Consider the following 18,802-nt stretch of genomic DNA (forward strand, 5'->3'; position numbering starts at 1 on the left):
GTCTGTGAAGAGGAACCTGACCGGTGAACAGGTCTGATCTGATTCTACAGGAACCCTCTGGTTCAGGTTACTGCTGCTCAAAGGACGCTCAACCAGTTCAGTTTCCCACAATGCACTGTGTGTGTGTGTGTGTGTGTGTGTGTGTGTGTGTGTGTGTGTGTGTCACATTTAGAACCAACGTATGATCAAATCCATTCAGAGTTCACAAACTACTTATTGCTACTGTGTGTATAAACCTAAAGAACTGATCGATCAATCAATAAGTATATTGCTGTAATTAGACAGTCAGCGGGAAACTGATCAATAATCAGCTGATTGATTTCACTGATTAATAATATTCCTAAAGAGTTGAAATGAATTCACTCTATTGATCAGAAATAGATTCATTAAAATCCCAGGTTATTAGCTGAATATTGATCAGATCAATACTTCAGTAACTGATTACTAGTAACGTTCTACAGTAACTAACAGTGTAACTGATTACTAATGTAATCCCATTAAGTAAGGAACTCTCAAACAGTTTTACTTTCGGTTTTAAAGTTTGTGTTGAGAAACAGAAGGTCTCCGTTAAACCAGGAAGGTTTCCGCTCTTATTTCTATTATTTCTATTATTTCTATTATTTCTATTGTTATTGTTGTTATTGTTGTTATGTTGTATTTCCGGTGTTGTCAGTTTGTTGTTGTTGTTGTTGTTGTTTGTTCCTTCCACAGTCTGTATTCGTTGTACCGCGCTGTTCCCGGTGTCTGTATGCAGTATAATCGTTATTCTATGTGATTTACTATGAGAACCGATCAATAATCAATAACAGTGTCACCGGGCTCAGTGACGGTAGCTAACGTTAAGCTGCTCCGTCACAACGACGGTAACCGGAGCTGGAGTAAACACGGTGCTGTTTATTGTTTGTCTCTGGAGTAAACACGGTGCTGTTTATTGTTTGTTTGTGTCTCTGGAGTAAACACGGAGCTGTTTATTGTTTGTTTGTGTCTCTGGAGTAAACACGGAGCTGTTTATTGTTTGTTTGTGTCTCTGGAGTAAACACGGAGCTGTTTATTGTTTGTTTGTGTCTCTGAGTAAACACGGTCTGTTTATTGTTTGTTTGGTCTCTGGATAAACACGGTGCTGTTTATTGTTTGTTTGTGTCTTGCTTTTATTGTTTGTTTGTTTTTTGTGTCTCTGGATAAACACGGTGCTGTTTATTGTTTGTTTGTGGAGTAAACACGGTGCTGTTTATTGTTTGTTTGTGTCTCTGGAGTAAACACGGTGCTGTTTATTGTTTGTTTGTGTCTCTGGAGTAAACACGGTGCTGTTTATTGTTTGTTTGTGGATAAACACGGTGCTGTTTATTGTTTGTCTCTGGAGTAAACACGGTGCTGTTTATTGTTTGTTTGTGTCTCTGGAGTAAACACGGAGCTGTTTATTGTTTGTTTGTTGTCTCTACTCACCGAACCGCTGCCTCCACTTCCGAAACAAGCTGTTGACTTCCACAAGCCCCGCCCTCTCGGGAACGATCAGCCAATCAGGGTGCAGAACGATGAAAGAGCGGCATCCTATTGGTTGTCAGTCACGTCGGTCAGTTCTCGTGTTTACGTTAGTGACAGAAGATATTTAATATAAATTATGAATCACAATTAATGAGGTAATTAAACTAATGTAGGACTATTATTAAATACTATACTATAATAACTATATTAATTATTAATCAGATTAAATATTTATAATATAATTCTATTTTTTAGTGTTTTATTTGATGTTTTGCTGCTTTTAGTAATGTGAAGTGTATAAATGAAATGTATTATTATTATTATTATTATTATATAATTCATGAAAATAATCCCCAATAATTGAACTGATATATTCTACAGCTCTTTATTATCGTTTTATTTATTAGTACACACGATAAAAGAAATAATAGAAGTTGAATAAATGTCTGATCCAATTTATTGATGATACTGTGTCTTGTTTCAGTGTGTTCAATATCAGCTTTTAATTTATTTATACATTATTTTGGTTTATTATTTATTTGTATCTTCCACCTATAGATGTGTTTATTAATCTATATGTTTTATATATACATATATATATATATATATATATATATATATATATATATACAAATACGGATTATTTTTATTATTTTGCCTTGAGTGTATATTATTTATTAAAAGTATGTTTTAAGTGTTTTTTATTATAGTTAAATTAACCTCCATTAATTATTTGCAATTATTTTTAGATGTTTAATTAATTTAATTTTGCAAAAAATTATTTATTTTTTTATTTTAATATATTTATTTGGGCTGCTGTTGCTTTCACGTGCTGTGGGAAATATAATCGGACTTACAAACATTGAATATGGGAGCCGTTCTAAACTAAATAATAAAAAGGGGGTTAGACCGTCTGTGTGTCTGATAGATAACTCAGTGTACCGTACTGTATTATATTATCGCCAGTATTCGTCGTTAATGTATAAATATTTATATTTTTGCACAAAAGCTTTTGGGCCACGTGACGCTCAGATTAACGAGCTTTTAGATGGGACCCTGAAGGCAACGCCCTCCGTCCTCGCCTCCTGATTGGTCCGCCGGTGCTCCGTGTCTCCGGAAGTTCCTGCTCCAGAGAGTCACCTTGCCCCGGCCGCTGCAGACAGACAGACAGAGAGAGAGACAGACAGACAGGCAGAGAGACAGACAGGCAGAGAGACAGACAGCAGGAGCACCGTCCGGCTCAGAGGCACTCAGGCAGGCAGCGGAATCGAACCGGGCTCTCACCGACCCGGAGGAAACATGGCGGAGGCGAAACCCAAAACGTCCCCGAAGTCCATCAAGTTCCTGTTCGGAGGGTTGGCCGGGTGAGTCTCTGCGGGGCACTGCGGGGCACTGCGGGGTACTGCGGGGTACTGCGGGGTACTGCGGGGTACTGCGGGGAACGAGGCTGTCGGTACCGAGCTGCGGGGGGTCACGCGTTATTGTCCGGGTGTGAGGAGAACCGGAGCTGCTCGGTGTTAGCGCAGGGCCGGTGTTACGGTAAAGGCGCCCCCCCCGCGGGCTGTGCCCCCCCCCGCGGGCACCAACCGGTGATATCAGTGTCCGGAGTAATGCCGGCTTCTATTAGTCCTCCAACTCGATCTGCGAGTCGGTTTCCTGAGTTACGAACAGGAAGTTCGTTAACTCGTCTCAGAGGACCGAGTTCAGGTACCAAGATGGCTACTCAGTAAACACTGTGTTAGTGTTTGTAACCACAGAAGAAGTCGTACTCAGTAAACACTGTGTTAGTGTTTGTAACCACAGAAGAAGTCGTACCCAGTAAACACTGTGTTAGTGTTTGTAACCACAGAAGAAGTCGTACTCCGTAAACACTGTGTTAGTGTTTGTAACCACAGAAGAAGTCGTACTCAGTAAACACTGTGTTAGTGTTTGTAACCACAGAAGAAGTCGTACTCAGTAAACACTGTGTTAGTGTTTGTAACCACAGAAGAAGTCGTACTCCGTAAACACTGTGTTAGTGTTTGTAACCACAGAAGAAGTCGTACTCAGTAAACACTGTGTTAGTGTTTGTAACCACAGAAGAAGTCGTACTCAGTAAACACTGTGTTAGTGTTTGTAACCACAGAAGAAGTCATACTCAGTAAACACTGTGTTAGTGTTTGTAACCACAGAAGAAGTCGTACTCCGTAAACACTGTGTTAGTGTTTGTAACCACAGAAGAAGTCGTACTCCGTAAACACTGTGTTAGTGTTTGTTGTAACCACAGAGTCGACCCACGTAATCACTGTGTTAGTGTTTGTAACCACAGAAGAAGTCGTACCCACAGTAATCACTGTGTTAGTGTTTGTAACCACAGAAGAAGTCGTACTCCAAACACTGTGTTAGTGTTTGTAACCACAGAAGAGTCGTACCGAACACTGTGTTAGTGTTTGTAACCCGAAGTCGCCCACAGTAATCACTGTGTTAGTGTTTGTAACCACAGAAGAGTCGACCCACAGTAATCACTGTGTTAGTGTTTGTAACCACGAAAGTCCAAACATTTTTTTTTGTATTTTTACCACAGAAGAAGTCGTACTCAGTAAACACTGTGTTAGTGTTTGTAACCACAGAAGAAGTCGTACCCACAGTAAACACTGTGTTAGTGTTTGTAACCACAGAAGAAGTCGTACTCCGTAAACACTGTGTTAGTGTTTGTTGTAACCACAGAAGAAGTCATACTCAGTAAACACTGTGTTAGTGTTTGTAACCACAGAAGAAGTCATACCCACAGTAAACACTGTGTTAGTGTTTGTAACCACAGAAGAAGTCGTACTCAGTAAACACTGTGTTAGTGTTTGTAACCACAGAAGAAGTCAGTACTCACTGTGTTAGTGTTTGTAACCACAGAAGAAGTCGTACTCCGTAAACACTGTGTTAGTGTTTGTTGTAACCACAGAAGAAGTCGTACTCAGTAAACACTGTGTTAGTGTTTGTAACCACAGAAGAAGTCGTACACAGTAAACACTGTGTTAGTGTTTGTAACCACAGAAGAAGTCGTCCAAGTAAACACTGTGTTAGTGTTTGTAACCACAAAAAGTCGTACCAATAATTATTTTTTTTTTTTTTTTTAACCACAGAAGAAGTCGTACCCACAGTAATCACTGTGTTAGTGTTTGTAACCACAGAAGAAGTCGTACTCCCGTAAACACTGTGTTAGTGTTTGTAACCACAGAAGAAGTCGTACTCAGTAAACACTGTGTTAGTGTTTGTAACCACAGAAGAAGTCGTACCCACAGTAATCACTGTGTTAGTGTTTGTAACCACAGAAGAAGTCGTACTCCGTAAACACTGTTTAACTGTTTTTTAGTGTTTGTAACCACAGAAAAAGTCTTACCCACAGTAAACACTGTGTTAGTGTTTGTAACCACAGAAGAAGTCGTACCCACAGTAAACACTGTGTTAGTGTTTGTAACCACAGAGAAGTCGTACCCACTGTAAACACTGTTAGTTTAGTGTTTGTAACCACAGAAGAAGTCGTACTCCGTAAACACTGTGTTAGTGTTTGTAACCACAGAAGAAGTCGTACTCAGTAAACACTGTGTTAGTGTTTGTAACCACAGAAGAAGTCGTACTCCGTAAACACTGTGTTAGTGTTTGTTTGTAACCACAGAAGAAGTCATACTCAGTAAACACTGTGTTAGTGTTTGTAACCACAGAAGAAGTCGAACTCAGTAAACACTGTGTTAGTGTTTGTAACCACAGAAGAAGTCGTACCCGTAAACACTGTGTTAGTGTTTGTAACCACAGAAGAAGTCAACCCAGTAAACACTGTGTTAGTGTTTGTAACCACAGAAGAAGTCGTACTCCGAAACACTGTGTTAGTGTTTGTAACCACAGAAGAAGTCGTACCCAAGTAAACACTGTGTTAGTGTTTGTAACCACAGAAGAAGTCGTACTCCGTAAACACTGTGTTAGTGTTAGTTGTAACCACAGAAGAAGTCGTACCCAGTAAACACTGTGTTAGTGTTTGTTGTAACCACAGAAGAAGTCGTACCCAGCACTGTACACTGTTGCTACAGTCTCATTGTGAGTTAATGAGCCTCATTAGTTACTTTGTAGCTAACCAAACAAACAGAACGCAACAACCCGCGGTTACTCGTTCTCCAACACGGATACGACGTCGCTCTCGAGCTGCAAGTCGCGATTACGAGACAAAACGAACGCGGCATTAAAGCTGTTATACACTCGCCGTTCCCGACCTGTAGTGCGACAATGTGACGTCACGGGAGCGCCGTGACTATCTATACTTGTGCTGGTGGTCGACACTAGCTGCAGTCTTCCCTGAACAGAGGCGTCGCTACTGAGGCAGACTACAGACTTTACTATTTCTACACACTAGAAGAAGAAGAAGGGGAAACAATGGCGACCTCTTTTCTCTCTGTGTTCCTTCATTAAGGGTCGTATATATATATACTAATATTAATATATATATATATATACTAATTTTGATATATAAATATATATATTAATATATATTAATATATATATATTAATATATATTAATATATATATATATATATATTAATATATATTAATATATATATATATACTAATTTTGATATATAAATATATATATATTAATATATATTAATATATATATATATATATATTAATATATATATATATATATATATATTATATTAATATTAGTATATATGAATATATATATATATATATATAATATAATATATATTAATATATATATATATTAGTATATATGAATATATAATTGCACAGTACAGGTATAAAATGTCTGACAGCTGTAACGTCCTCAGTGCTCGGTGATGTTAGCAGCACAGCTAGCTCTCACTGACTGTCTGTCTGTCTGTCTGTCTGTCTGTCTCTTCTGTCTGTCTGCCTGTCTGTCTGTCTGACTGACTGTCTGTCTCTTCTGTCTGTCTGTCATGAACCACCATGTTTCTACAGTAGCCCAGGAGGCTCAAACCAAACACCGGCTCTGCACAGGGGACAGCGTAGTTTCTGTTTGTGTTTGGAAGTGGAGGGTGAAGCGAGGGAGTTGCTATCTACACCACTAGATAACACTAAAACCTACAGACGGATCTTTTTAAACTAAGCTTTAATAAGGAGTTTGACCCCCGAGAGCTCGTTATAAACTGAATTCATTCAGGTTTTAATTCCACTGGTTTTATGGTCTGTGAAGGTTTTACTGTAACAGATTTATTGAGAACAGAGCGTCCGTCTCCTTTATTGTCTCAGCTGTGTTAAAGCTACAGGTTATTTTATCCATCTCTTACATCGTCACAGTTAGTCTCTGTGAGACTCGATGAACTCAGTGTTTTCTATATTATTACATTATTAATGTGACAGACTGTAACTGAGGTCTCTCAGTCGTGTGCTTTGTGTTTCACTTTCAGGTCACTGAGACGTTTTGAATGAACCTGTATGACCGTGACTTGTGTTTAATATACGTCACATTAATCCCACTGACCCTCTGAGCTGACAGACAGACAGGATTTAAAGAGGTGTGCAGTCCTGAACCAGGAAGGTCTGTGGAGTGATGCATTGTGGGTGAAAGTCCAGTGTTTGTACTCTTTCTGACCTTGTGTGGTCGTATTTTTTACAGTGTGCACACTGTAAAAACATAGTGGACAAACTGGTGTCAGCAGCTGTGTCCTTTAAATGCCACGACCCCCCCCCACAGACCTTAAAGCACGGAGCACGCCAACCTCTGCGGCTGCCGGTGTCAGACACACCGCACACTCAGCTCTGGGGGTAAATTCAAGGGCCTTGAAAAGCCTGGAAATGTGTGGCAGCACTGAGACTTCAGGGAGGAAAGAGGATGAAGGTACAAGAGTTCAAACTCCACTGATACTGATATCTGTGTGTGTACAACTGTAGATCAGGAGTCACCTGCTGCAGCTTTAAATGGCTGATTTCACTTTATTATCACTATCACTCTCCAGCACACTGCAGAGACACAAACACCTTCAGATCATCAGAACTTCATTAAAGTGGACAGAACCAGAATCAGAGTCATTAAACTGTCTCTGTTAGTGTTTCCAACAATCACCAACTCTGGTTTGTAGAAGAAAATAAAGACTAAAAATAATAAACTTAAATGCACATTTATCAGTAAGACGTCACAATATTCTTTACAGTAAACTTCAACTGAAGGTCGTTGACAAATCCTGAATTATCTTCAATAAACTGCAGATATATTTCTGTATTGATCGGCTCTGAAGTGAATATTCAATATTAAGTAAATAATATGAACATTAGCTTCAGTGTTTGTCTGTTTTCTAACGTGGTAAAGAGATTATTGTTAGATTACATGTGACATTTTAAACAGAACTTTTGTATTTGTTCTATTTTCTGACATTTTGAACTCAATGAGAGAGTTGATTCATCAGATCCTGTGACGGATGTGGACTTGGTGCAGTGGATGTGGACTTGGTTCAGTGGACTTGGTGCAGTGGATGTGGACTTGGTGCAGTGGATGTGGACTTGGTTCAGTGGACTTGGTTCAGTGGACTTGGTGCAGTGGACTTGGTGCAGTGGACTTGGTGCAGTGGACTTGGTGCAGTGGATTTGTCCTCTGTGATGTAATAAGTTGTCCAGCGCGGGTCAGAACATCATGTGATGAAAACATGTTTGTTACATCACTAAGTGGATTAGGATTATTGACATGAGACCACTCAATCATCTGATCCACATGTAACTGGTTCTACAGGAAACAGACGTATGAGCAACAGGAAGTCTAAAATCTACTGATGTAAACGTGAAGCATTAAAAAGTCTTTGACAGATCAGATTGATCCGATTATTGAAGGTAACGTTACTGTGGGAAGTTGGTGACGGTGTCTTGGTCTTGAAAGGTCTTGAAAGGTCTGGAATAGAACCAGCAATAGCTCTGGATTGGCAGTGGAGCAGGATCCCTGATCACCTGGTCAACAGGTAGCGTTAATGAACTACTATTTCCTGAACCCTGACCTCCATGTCGGGGCCTCACAGGCTGATAAAGTCATTGATTACAGTACGAACCGTTCCTCTCAGAGCTCTGATAACACCGCTATCACTGCAGAGTCCCGTATCACAGACACAATCAGTCTTCCTCCAACCGTGTAATCAATAAAGAATAAAGAATCTGGGGCCATATGGACGTACGCTGATACTCGCACAGAGCATGCTCAGTAGAGTCCACATGAATATCTCCCTGTGAATGGATCAGATTCTGATAATAGGGAACATGTATTCACAGGTATACAGTAGCCTGTATTTAATGAATAACTCTTTTCTCCTGTCTGTCTGTCTCTGTCTCTGTCTGTCTGTCCAGGATGGGTGCGACAGTCTTTGTGCAGCCGTTGGATCTGGTGAAGAACCGGATGCAGCTGAGCGGTCAGGGCACGAAGGCTCGAGAGTACAAAACCAGCTTCCACGCTCTGTTCTCCATCCTGAAGAACGAGGGAGTCGGAGGCATCTACACTGGGTATCTACCGCTCCTTCTACGCTCCTTCTACTGCTTCTTCTACGCTCCTTCTACGCTCCTTCTACTGCTTCTTCTACGCTCCTTCTACCGCTCCTTCTACCGCTCCTTCTACGCTTCTTCTACCGCTCCTTCTACGCTCCTTCTACCGCTCCTTCTAACGCTTCTTCTACCGCTCCTTCTACGCTCCTTCTACCGCTCCTTCTACCGCTTCTTCTACTGCTTCTTCTACACTTCTTCTACCGCTCCTTCTACGCTCCTTCTACCGCTCCTTCTACCGCTCCTTCTACCGCTTCTTCTGCCGCTCCTTCTACCACTCCTTCTCCTTCTACCGCTCCTTCTAACGCTTCTTCTACGCTCCTTCTACGCTCCTTCTACCGCTCCTTCTACTGCTTCTTCTACTGCTCCTTCTACCACTTCTTCTGCCGCTCCTTCTACCGCTCCTTCTACCGCTCCTTCTACTCTACCGCTCCTTCTACCGCTCCTTCTACGCTTCTTCTGCCGCTCCTTCTACCACTCCTTCTGCCGCTCCTTCTACCACTCCTTCTACCGCTTCTTCTACCGCTCCTTCTACGCTCCTTCTACCGCTCCTTCTACCACTCCTTCTACCACTCCTTCTGCCGCTCCTTCTACCGCTCCTTCTACCGCTCCTTCTACTGCTTCTTCTACGCTCCTTCTGCACGCTCCTTCTACCACTCCTTCTACCGCTTCTTCTACCGCTCCTTCTACGCTCCTTCTACCGCTCCTTCTACCGCTCCTTCTACCGCTCCTAAAGACAACTATCTAAAGACAAACTGACAGACCTGTACAGAGATATATAACTATAATATTAATAAATAGATATATAGTTTATGGTAAAGAGATAAATTGACTAGAAAGATCACAATGCAGAGGTGGGGGACTCGAGTCGAGTGACTTGACTCGAGTCAGACTTAAGTCGCCAGATTGAGGACTTGATTAACAGTGATAAAAGACTTGACTTGATTCTGACTTGCTAGTCATGACTTGAGACTTGACTTAGACTTGCATGAAATGACTCGACAAGTCATTGCTGTCTTTATTAATGTGAATTATCAAAAATATATATTTTTTTCGATTGGATGTTTCCTGTTGCATGTGGGCGAACCTGGAAACCTGTAATCTAACCTGTAATCTAACCAAGTGACGCACCATCACTGACTGCAGCGGTTGTAGAGGCCGGAGCGGAGCACTGGAAGATGGAACTGGAAAGAACTGCTGGCACAGCAGCTGTTCCCAGAATTATAAGATTTGGTTTCAGAGACTTTTCTAACCTGCAGCTCCTGCATCCGCGCACACACTCTCTTTCTCTCGCTCGCTCACTCGTCCACACACACCTTACGCACATTTTACGCACAGCTTGTTCCCCAAGGGAATATCTCTCCTCTTATAACACTTGAAGGTCGCCAGTAGAATCAATAGTTCCATTAGCCAAATAAGAGGTTTGTGCCAACAGCGACGATGTCAATAATAATTCACGTGTAGGATATTAAATCAATACTCATCAGTAATGTCTTATATTGGATATTACACTGAATAGTTAAGATCCACTTCATGTCAGTGGTAATCTGTGATTTGGAGCTTATTAATAATTAATTTGTAAGATATTTAATCAATGAAATGATCAGTAATAATTGGCATTAGGTAGGGATGTCCGATATTATCGGCCCTCCAATATTATCCGATATTCTCTAAAAAATTTAATATGGGGAATTATCGATATCGGGTTTTATAACCGATGTTTGTTCTGTAAGCTTCAGCATTTCCGAGCCTGCATGAACGCAGCATGGGACGTTTACCGGCGCGCTAGATGACGTAACAACATCAACTACACTAGACTGGTTGGTTGCTAACTGTGGCTAATAAGCAAACAATTTAAAGCTGAATGATTTTAATATTAACACAAAATAAGTGCAATGCACCTTAAATATTTTACCCTACTATGAGCTGTTCCTTAACTTACATTAGCACTCCTTCAGGAGCATAATACAATTAAACACATTAACCAAAACTAGTGCTTAGCTAGCGATTAGCGTTAGCACTCTTTTCAGTATTAATACAATGAAAGTTGAAGTCGTTCTCTTATTTTGCACAGACAGTGTTTACATTTGGAAAGCAATGTTGCATTTATGTATGCATCCAGTGGGGCATCACCATAAAATGAGTCATAATGTGTTAATTCCACAATAGGCGATATGTTATGTTGTTACAGTTTTGGTGTAAACAGGCTGCATATATCGGTATCGGGTGATATCGGTATCGGGTGATATCGGTATCGGTATCGGGTGATATCGGTTCGGGTGATATCGGTATCGGGTGATATCGGTATCGGGTGATATCGGTATCGGGTGATATCGGTATCGGGTGATATCGGTATCGGGTGATCGGGTGATATCGGTATCGGGTGATATCGGTATCGGGTGATATCGGTATCGGTATCGGGTGATATCGGTATCGGTATCGGGTGATATCGGTTCGGGTGATATCGGTATCGGGTGATATCGGTATCGGGTGATATCGGTATCGGGTGATATCGGATATCGGCAGAAAAGCCAATATCGAGCATCCCTAGTATTCGGTATTACACTGTGATAAAACATGATGCACAGACGTCAGCTTTTGAAATGATGCATCTTTCTGCTTTGTTCTATTTTAATAAATAACCGGGACTAATCGACTACACAAAATAACAATGGATTGATTAGTAGACAACCAAAATGATGGTTAGTTGCAGTCCTCGTACAGTGTAGAGTGAATCAACATAGCCAACCCTTGAACTTTAGTTTAATGTTTGACACACAGTGACATTATTCATGTGTTCATTCAGCCTAATACAGTCTATGGTTTTACTTTAGCACATACTGAATATGTCCACAGAACAGTGACGGGCTGTATGTTTAATGAGACATTACAGATGACAGCTTAGTAGAAAAGCATGGACAACATCTTTAATTGATTTTGATTTAAAAATATTTTAATTGCAATGTTACCTATTTATTTAATGGAATACTATGCAAAGAAAACATGAGCTACCAGCACTTTAAGACGGTTGTCATGCAGCTTATTATATTTCTATGACCTGACTCGACAACAATGACTTGAGACTTGCACATGTGGGACTTACTCCCACCTCTGTCACAATGATATGTGTTGGTCACTGAGATGCAGGGAGAAGGGCAGTAGATTGGTGGATGACGGGTCATTGTCCTGTTTTAACTCATTGAAATATGAAATAAAGTGAACTAGAGTGCGTCCACAGCAGGTTGTTCAGGGTTAACAGTGCGTGTAGTAATTCAGTGTTGTGTTGTTGGTGTGTCAGTTTGTCGGCAGGTTTGTTGCGTCAGGCGACGTACACGACGACTCGTCTGGGAATCTACACCATCCTGTTTGAGAAAATGACCGGAGCTGACGGACGGCCTCCAAACTTCCTCCTCAAGGTACTTTACACAGGCTTTTACAGTTTTTACTGGCACACACTGCTTTCCCCTTTAACATCTACGGGCTCTTCGACGTCTTTCAGTAAACAGGGGAGCTGTTGAACTGTAATCCCTGAAAGCAGCTCAACTCTCATTTATGGTACAAGGTGACTTGATGTAGTTAGTTCATGTATAAGAGCACAGTGCAGTTGGACTGGTCTCTGAGTCGGTCCATTGGAAGTGGAAGCAGAATCAGAGTCCTGCTGTTGGTCAAAGTAACGCTGTGTGCTCCCCCTGCAGGCTCTGATCGGTATGACAGCTGGAGCTACAGGAGCGTTTGTGGGAACACCGGCAGAGGTCGCACTGATCAGGATGACGGCGGACGGACGGTGAGACAGACAGACGGACTGACAGACAGACAGGCAGGAGTTATGTAATGTATAAAGTAAAGATCTGCTGGACTGAACCTGGTCTCCTGTCCCTGCAGCCTCCCTGCAGACCAGAGGAGAGGTTACTCTAATGTTTTTAACGCTCTGGCTCGAATCACCAGAGAAGAAGGGATCACCACACTGTGGAGGGTGAGCAGCCGTTTTATACTCACACATTCTCGAACTGTGGATGTTTCCTCTAATATCAGTTTATAGTCTGAACACTGACTGATGATCCTTCATTGTGCTGTAGGGGTGTATTCCCACCATGGCTCGAGCGGTGGTGGTGAACGCAGCTCAGCTGGCCTCCTACTCTCAGTCCAAACAGGCCCTGCTAGACTCAGGTACACACAGAACCGACGACACACACACACACACACACACACAGACACACACACACACACACACACACACACACACACACAGACACACAAATACACACACAGACACACACACAGACACACAAATACACACACACACACACACACACACACACACACACACACACACACACACACACACACACACACACACACACACACACACACACACACACACACACACACACACACACACACACACACACACACACACACACACACACACACACACACAAATACACAGACACACACACACACACACAGACACACACACACACAGACACACACACACAGACACACACACAAATACACAGACACACACACACAGACACAGACACACACAGACACACACACACACACACACACACACACACACACACACACAGACACACACACACACAGACACACACACACACACAGACACACACACACACACACACACACACAGACAAAAACAAACACACACAACACACAAAACACACACAACACACAAAACACACACACACACACACACACACACACACACACACACAGACACACACACACACAGACACACACACACAGACACACACACAGACACACAAACACACACACACAGACACACACACACACACACACACAGACACACACACACACAGACACACAAGTACACAGACACACACACACAGACACACAAATACACAAACACACACACACACACACACACACAAATACACACAAACTCACAAACAGTGTGTGTGTGTGTGTAACGTGTGTGTTTGTTTTCAGGGTATTTTGGGGACGACATTCTGTGTCATTTCTGTGCCAGTATGATCAGCGGTCTGGTTACCACGGCAGCGTCGATGCCCGTTGACATCGTAAAGACCAGGTGAGACTCTGCACTAACGCTGGATCCTGATTGGTTGATTCCTCCGGAGGTCAAAGGTCAGATAAAGACTTTGTGCTTCCTGTTTGTGTGTCAGGATTCAGAACATGAGGATGATCGACGGGAAGCCCGAGTATAAGAACGGACTGGTGAGTGACGTTTATTTAAACGTATTCAGTAAAATCAGCGTTGACCTTTGACCTTGTGTGTTATTGATCACTGATGGTATGGAAATATTAGTATATTTCTATCACTATGATCTCTCATATAACCGCTGTATCCTCTCTGTTAGCTTTACAGTAATAGTTCAGATTCTTCTAGATTATATTAGTTTGGGTTCAAATATTAAAACGTTTTGCATTTGAATATAATAATAATAATATTTAATATTTAATATTAATAGTAATAATTGTAATATAAATTACAATTTAACTTTTGCTTAAATATTAGTATTTTAAATTCAGTTTGTGCTGCCACTAAAATAACTCTTTTATCTTTGTTTCTGATTAAATTAAACTTTGTAAAACTTTATTTTATATGGAAGCATATTGCATTCACATCAACATTTACTTTATTTTTTTTCTGATTTTCTGAAATTTTTTTTTCTTCTGTTTTTGGGACTCATTTTTTTTTTAGTTTAGAGAGCATTTGAAACAAAAGTCGCGGGAGTTCGAAGTATCTCGATAATTCACAAAAAGATTACTCCGAAAAACAGAAAAATAATTACTCAGAAAAACAGGGCGGAAAAAAAATGTCAGAAAAAATTATTCCAAAAAACAAACCAAAAAATAAATTACTCAGAAAAAAATGATTTTTTTTTTTTTTCAAGTGAATGCAAAACGCTCCCATAATTTTAAAAATGTGTCTTCTCTTAAAATCGTTTAACGTTGCGACTTTTTCTAGAAACATTGTGATTTTTCTGCACATTTCTTCTCTGTGGCTGTTGATCCGCTGTCTTCTTCTGTGGTTGAATAAAGTGTTTCCTGTGTGTCTCCGCCCATCAGGAGGTGCTGATGCGAGTCATACGCGCCGAAGGTTTCTTCTCTCTGTGGAAAGGTTTCACTCCGTACTACGCTCGCCTCGGCCCTCACACCGTCCTCACCTTCATCTTCCTGGAACAGATGAACCGCGCGTACAAGACCTACGTCCTCGACCGCTAACACACACACACACACACACACACACACACACACACACACACACACACACACACACACACACACACACACACACACACACTGTAGCACAAACCTCTTCCTGTTCCTGACGCCACATTTCAACTTAAAACTGAAGAATTTAAAGGAGCAGTCCCACATTCATCCTCCCGCTCTTCTGTGAAACTAATGGTGGACTGTCCCTTTAAGTTTACATACACACACTGCCGTAAAGACGCACACACACAGCCAGCCTTGTAAAAGAAGGAGCCAGTGTTAACGCGCACACACACACACACACACACACACACACACACACACACACACACACACACATACATACACACACACATACACACACTCTAATTCTTTTTGTAAAGAAAGGAATGTAAAATAAAAAATAAACGTAGTTCAGACATCATTCAGTGATGTCTGAATAATAAATAAGTCTTATTTGTAGAATTGTCTCCCCCCCGACCCGTTGTGAAAACACACAGCAGCATCATGGGATTGCTCGGTAACCGTGGATACAGCTGATGAAGTACTGATGGAGAGAGAATAAACAGTTTGAGCCTCACTGTGTCTCTGATATTCTTTCATTAACAGGTTTCAGCTGATTATTCTGCAAATACTCCAACTTTAAACTCTTTTTGTCATTATTATTATTCCTTCTCTACGTTTTACGTCCTGGAATACATGGAGGTGGAGATGGAGGTGGAGGTGGAGATGGAGATGGAGATGGAGGTGGAGGTGGAGATGGAGGTGGAGGTGGAGATGGAGATGGAGGTGGAGGTGGAGATGGAGATGGAGGTGGAGGTGGAGATGGAGAGGAGTGGAGGTGGAGATGGAGATGGAGATGGAGGTGGAGGTGGAGGTGGAGATGGAGGTGGAGGTGGAGGTGGAGATGGAGGTGGAGGTGGAGGTGTATCTGTTGCTGGGATAATGTACCAGACGTGGAGTGGAACAGACGATGTTTTCAGTATTTTGAAGAGTCTGTTTGAGGGAACCGGAGTCAGTTCACCGGAGAGCGCCGCGGTTAACTCCTCTGTGGTGAGAACAGCGCCGTTGTCCCGTAAACGCTGACCGCCCTCCTTCCTACTGGTTAAAGTGTCAGTACTGCAGCTACTGGAGAACAAGTTCACAGATAGTTTCACTTTATTCTCTAATGAACACCGAGAACCCTTCACATCACGTTTCATCTGTTTTCTTGGTTGAATTCATTCACATGTTTTCAGGAAGTTAAAGTCCAGCCAACAGTTCCACACACCTGGTTCAACGTTGTTCTAAAGCTTACCTGTGAGCGTTGTGATGGTTGGACAAATGATATCTGAATATCTGATTTAAAGTTTGTGTAATGCCCCCTAGTGGTGGATTAGAATGAAAGTTCTGTCCAGTGGTAGTTGACTCAGTGGTCAATATATTGAAAACTAAACAAGGTATCAATAAACCTTACACAACCATCCAGTGATGATTCACAGAAGGTTTGGTAGCAGTCGGACCGACGGTTCAGGAGTAGACGGCAGAAATGTGTTCTTCTGGTCCCATGGATCTCAGGTACAGCGTGAGGGGGCGTGGCCTCTACAGAGTACAGATGTTTAGGTTTTAATTACAGCTTTATACTTTAAACATATTCAGGTTGTTTTGATATAAAACAAAATATAATCAGAACAAACAGCAGCTGATTGGTTGTAGCTTCGTATGTCCAGCAGGGGGCAGGAGAGACACTGATGTGAGTGGACAAAAGTATGTGGACGGATTCAGTAATGGGATTATTAACAGATAAAATAAATTGATTATCTGAGTGATCAAGAAGTCAAACCAGTTTCAAATCCATTTTGTAGCTTTTACCATGAATATTAATTATATTTATAACTGCTGCATTCACAATCACACATTACACATACAGAGTGTCTGAATACTGACGTTCTCTGTGGAGTTAGTTTATTATTTAAATCACAATCATGATCACTTTATTGATCGGGGGGGGTAATTTGTTCCTTACAGCTGCTCAAGGTGCTCACACAACATTAAAGAATAGAAATAATAATTATATTACAATATCTAACAATGTATCTAGAAATAGAAAAGGTACACACATATAAAATAAAAATAGAAAATAGTAAAATATAATAAGAGTCTGAGTATGAACATTGTAAAATATGTAATCAGAGTATTGCACATTAATCGGTGGAGCCTTGGCCTTCCTCAGGTCCACAACCAGTTCCTGAGTCTGTCACATTGAGCTGCAGATGGTTCTGCTGGCACCACCACGGTCCAGTACTCGGTGCCATCCCCTGCTGATGCCCCCCACCACAGCAGAGACCTCAGAAAGCCTCTGAAGGTGGCAAGACTGTCAGCTGCTCACCCAGCAGAGCTCGCCGGTCGTCCACATGGGTGTAGATGATGGTGCCCTCGACTCCCAGTCTTGGGGCTGGTAGGCGAACTGGAGTGGGTCCGAGTGAGGTTTGACCACGGGCTGCAGCTGCTCCAGAACTCTCTCAGGGTCTTCATGATGTGGGGGGTCAATGCCACTGCTCTGTAGTCCTTGGAGCCTCCGGGGCGTGGCGTCTTCGGCACAGGGACGAGGCAGGATGTCTTCCACACCACAGGGACTCTCTGGAGACTCGGGAGGAGTCGTCAGACTGGAGGGGGCCGTTAGAGCCAGAGGATGGGGGGGGGGTAGGACTCTTACAGGAGGATGGGGGGCTGTGAGGAGGTGTTACGGGGCAGAAGAAGAACAGATTAAGCTCGTTGGCTCGGTCCGAGCAGCGGAGCGATGTCTGTTGAGCTTCTGATTGATTCTGTTTCAGTGACTCTCAGATTATCTCCTGCGGCATGATGATGTCACAGTGAAGTCATCAGACAGCAGGTGCATTGTGGGGAATGTAGGCTCTGGTGTTTTGGGGACTGGAAGGCCTCTGATGCTCAGACGGTGGGGGTCCAACGTCTCACTGGAGCTCCTCCATCGCTACTAATACAAAATGATTGATAATGAAAATCGTCCAATCAGCAGCACAGTTTATTAATGTGCTTTTAATGTGAAAGGGCTCCTGATGGAGCGGTTGTTTGTGTCAGCAGACGACTGAAGACAGAGAGAGGAAATGGAAAAACACTCCATCTCTGCTGGTTGTGAAACGACAGCAGTGTGTGTGTGTGTGTGTGTGTGTGTGTGTGTGTGTGTGTGTGTGTGTGTGTGTGTGTGTGTGTGTGATCTTCTGAACAGGAAGTAGAGGTTTGTGACAGGAAGTAGGTGTGTCCTGTTCAGAAGACGCCGTGTGGTTTAATGTCAGTTTCTCATAAAAACAAATGAATGATGTTCTGTCACACTGAGTGTGTGTGAAGCTCATTAAAATGTGTGTGTGTGTGTTAATCACATTCACACATGCGCTCTCGCTGCTTTACCTTATAAGGACACGCACACACTTCACATTCGTCATTAAAGACACCACTTCCTCTTTTATTGCTCGCCTCCACTTCTTTCGACTTGACTCAGAGTTCAGTGTGTGAGTGTGTGTGTGTGTGTGTGTGTGTGTGTGTGTGTGTGTGTGTGTGTGTGTGTGAGTGTGTGTGTGTGTCT

General features: G+C 42.1%; 1 protein-coding gene and 1 pseudogene across 1 annotated transcript; one reads left to right on the top strand and one right to left on the bottom strand.

The window, feature by feature from the left end:
* The window catches only part of LOC127359251 (motile sperm domain-containing protein 1-like), an 8,182-nt pseudogene extending 6,487 nt beyond the window's left edge, over window positions 1-1,695 (bottom strand).
* An 887-nt stretch (window positions 1,696-2,582) lies between these two features.
* Window positions 2,583-15,802, top strand: slc25a11 (solute carrier family 25 member 11). Its single transcript, XM_051392618.1, has 9 exons — window positions 2,583-2,846; window positions 8,815-8,967; window positions 12,302-12,419; window positions 12,699-12,787; window positions 12,886-12,976; window positions 13,080-13,170; window positions 13,975-14,074; window positions 14,169-14,220; window positions 15,076-15,802. Exons 1-9 carry the CDS (start codon window positions 2,782-2,784, stop codon window positions 15,229-15,231), a joined length of 915 nt encoding a protein of 304 aa, XP_051248578.1. The 5' UTR covers window positions 2,583-2,781; the 3' UTR covers window positions 15,232-15,802.
* The last annotated feature ends 3,000 nt before the right edge of the window (window positions 15,803-18,802 follow it).

The sequence above is a fragment of the Dicentrarchus labrax genome, unplaced genomic scaffold (genome assembly GCF_905237075.1).
Source record: "Dicentrarchus labrax unplaced genomic scaffold, dlabrax2021, whole genome shotgun sequence".
In the NCBI taxonomy this organism is placed as follows: domain Eukaryota; kingdom Metazoa; phylum Chordata; class Actinopteri; family Moronidae; genus Dicentrarchus; species Dicentrarchus labrax.

Bases quoted from the DNA above. Each gene is read 5' to 3' on its own strand.
- slc25a11 (XM_051392618.1), top strand. From the start codon at position 2,782: ATGGCGGAGGCGAAACCCAAAACGTCCCCGAAGTCCATCAAGTTCCTG. The intron at 8,968-12,301 runs GTATCTACCGCT...TTGGTGTGTCAG, and splicing joins GTCGGAGGCATCTACACTGG to TTTGTCGGCAGGTTTGTTGC. The intron at 13,171-13,974 runs GTACACACAGAA...GTTTGTTTTCAG, and splicing joins ACAGGCCCTGCTAGACTCAG to GGTATTTTGGGGACGACATT.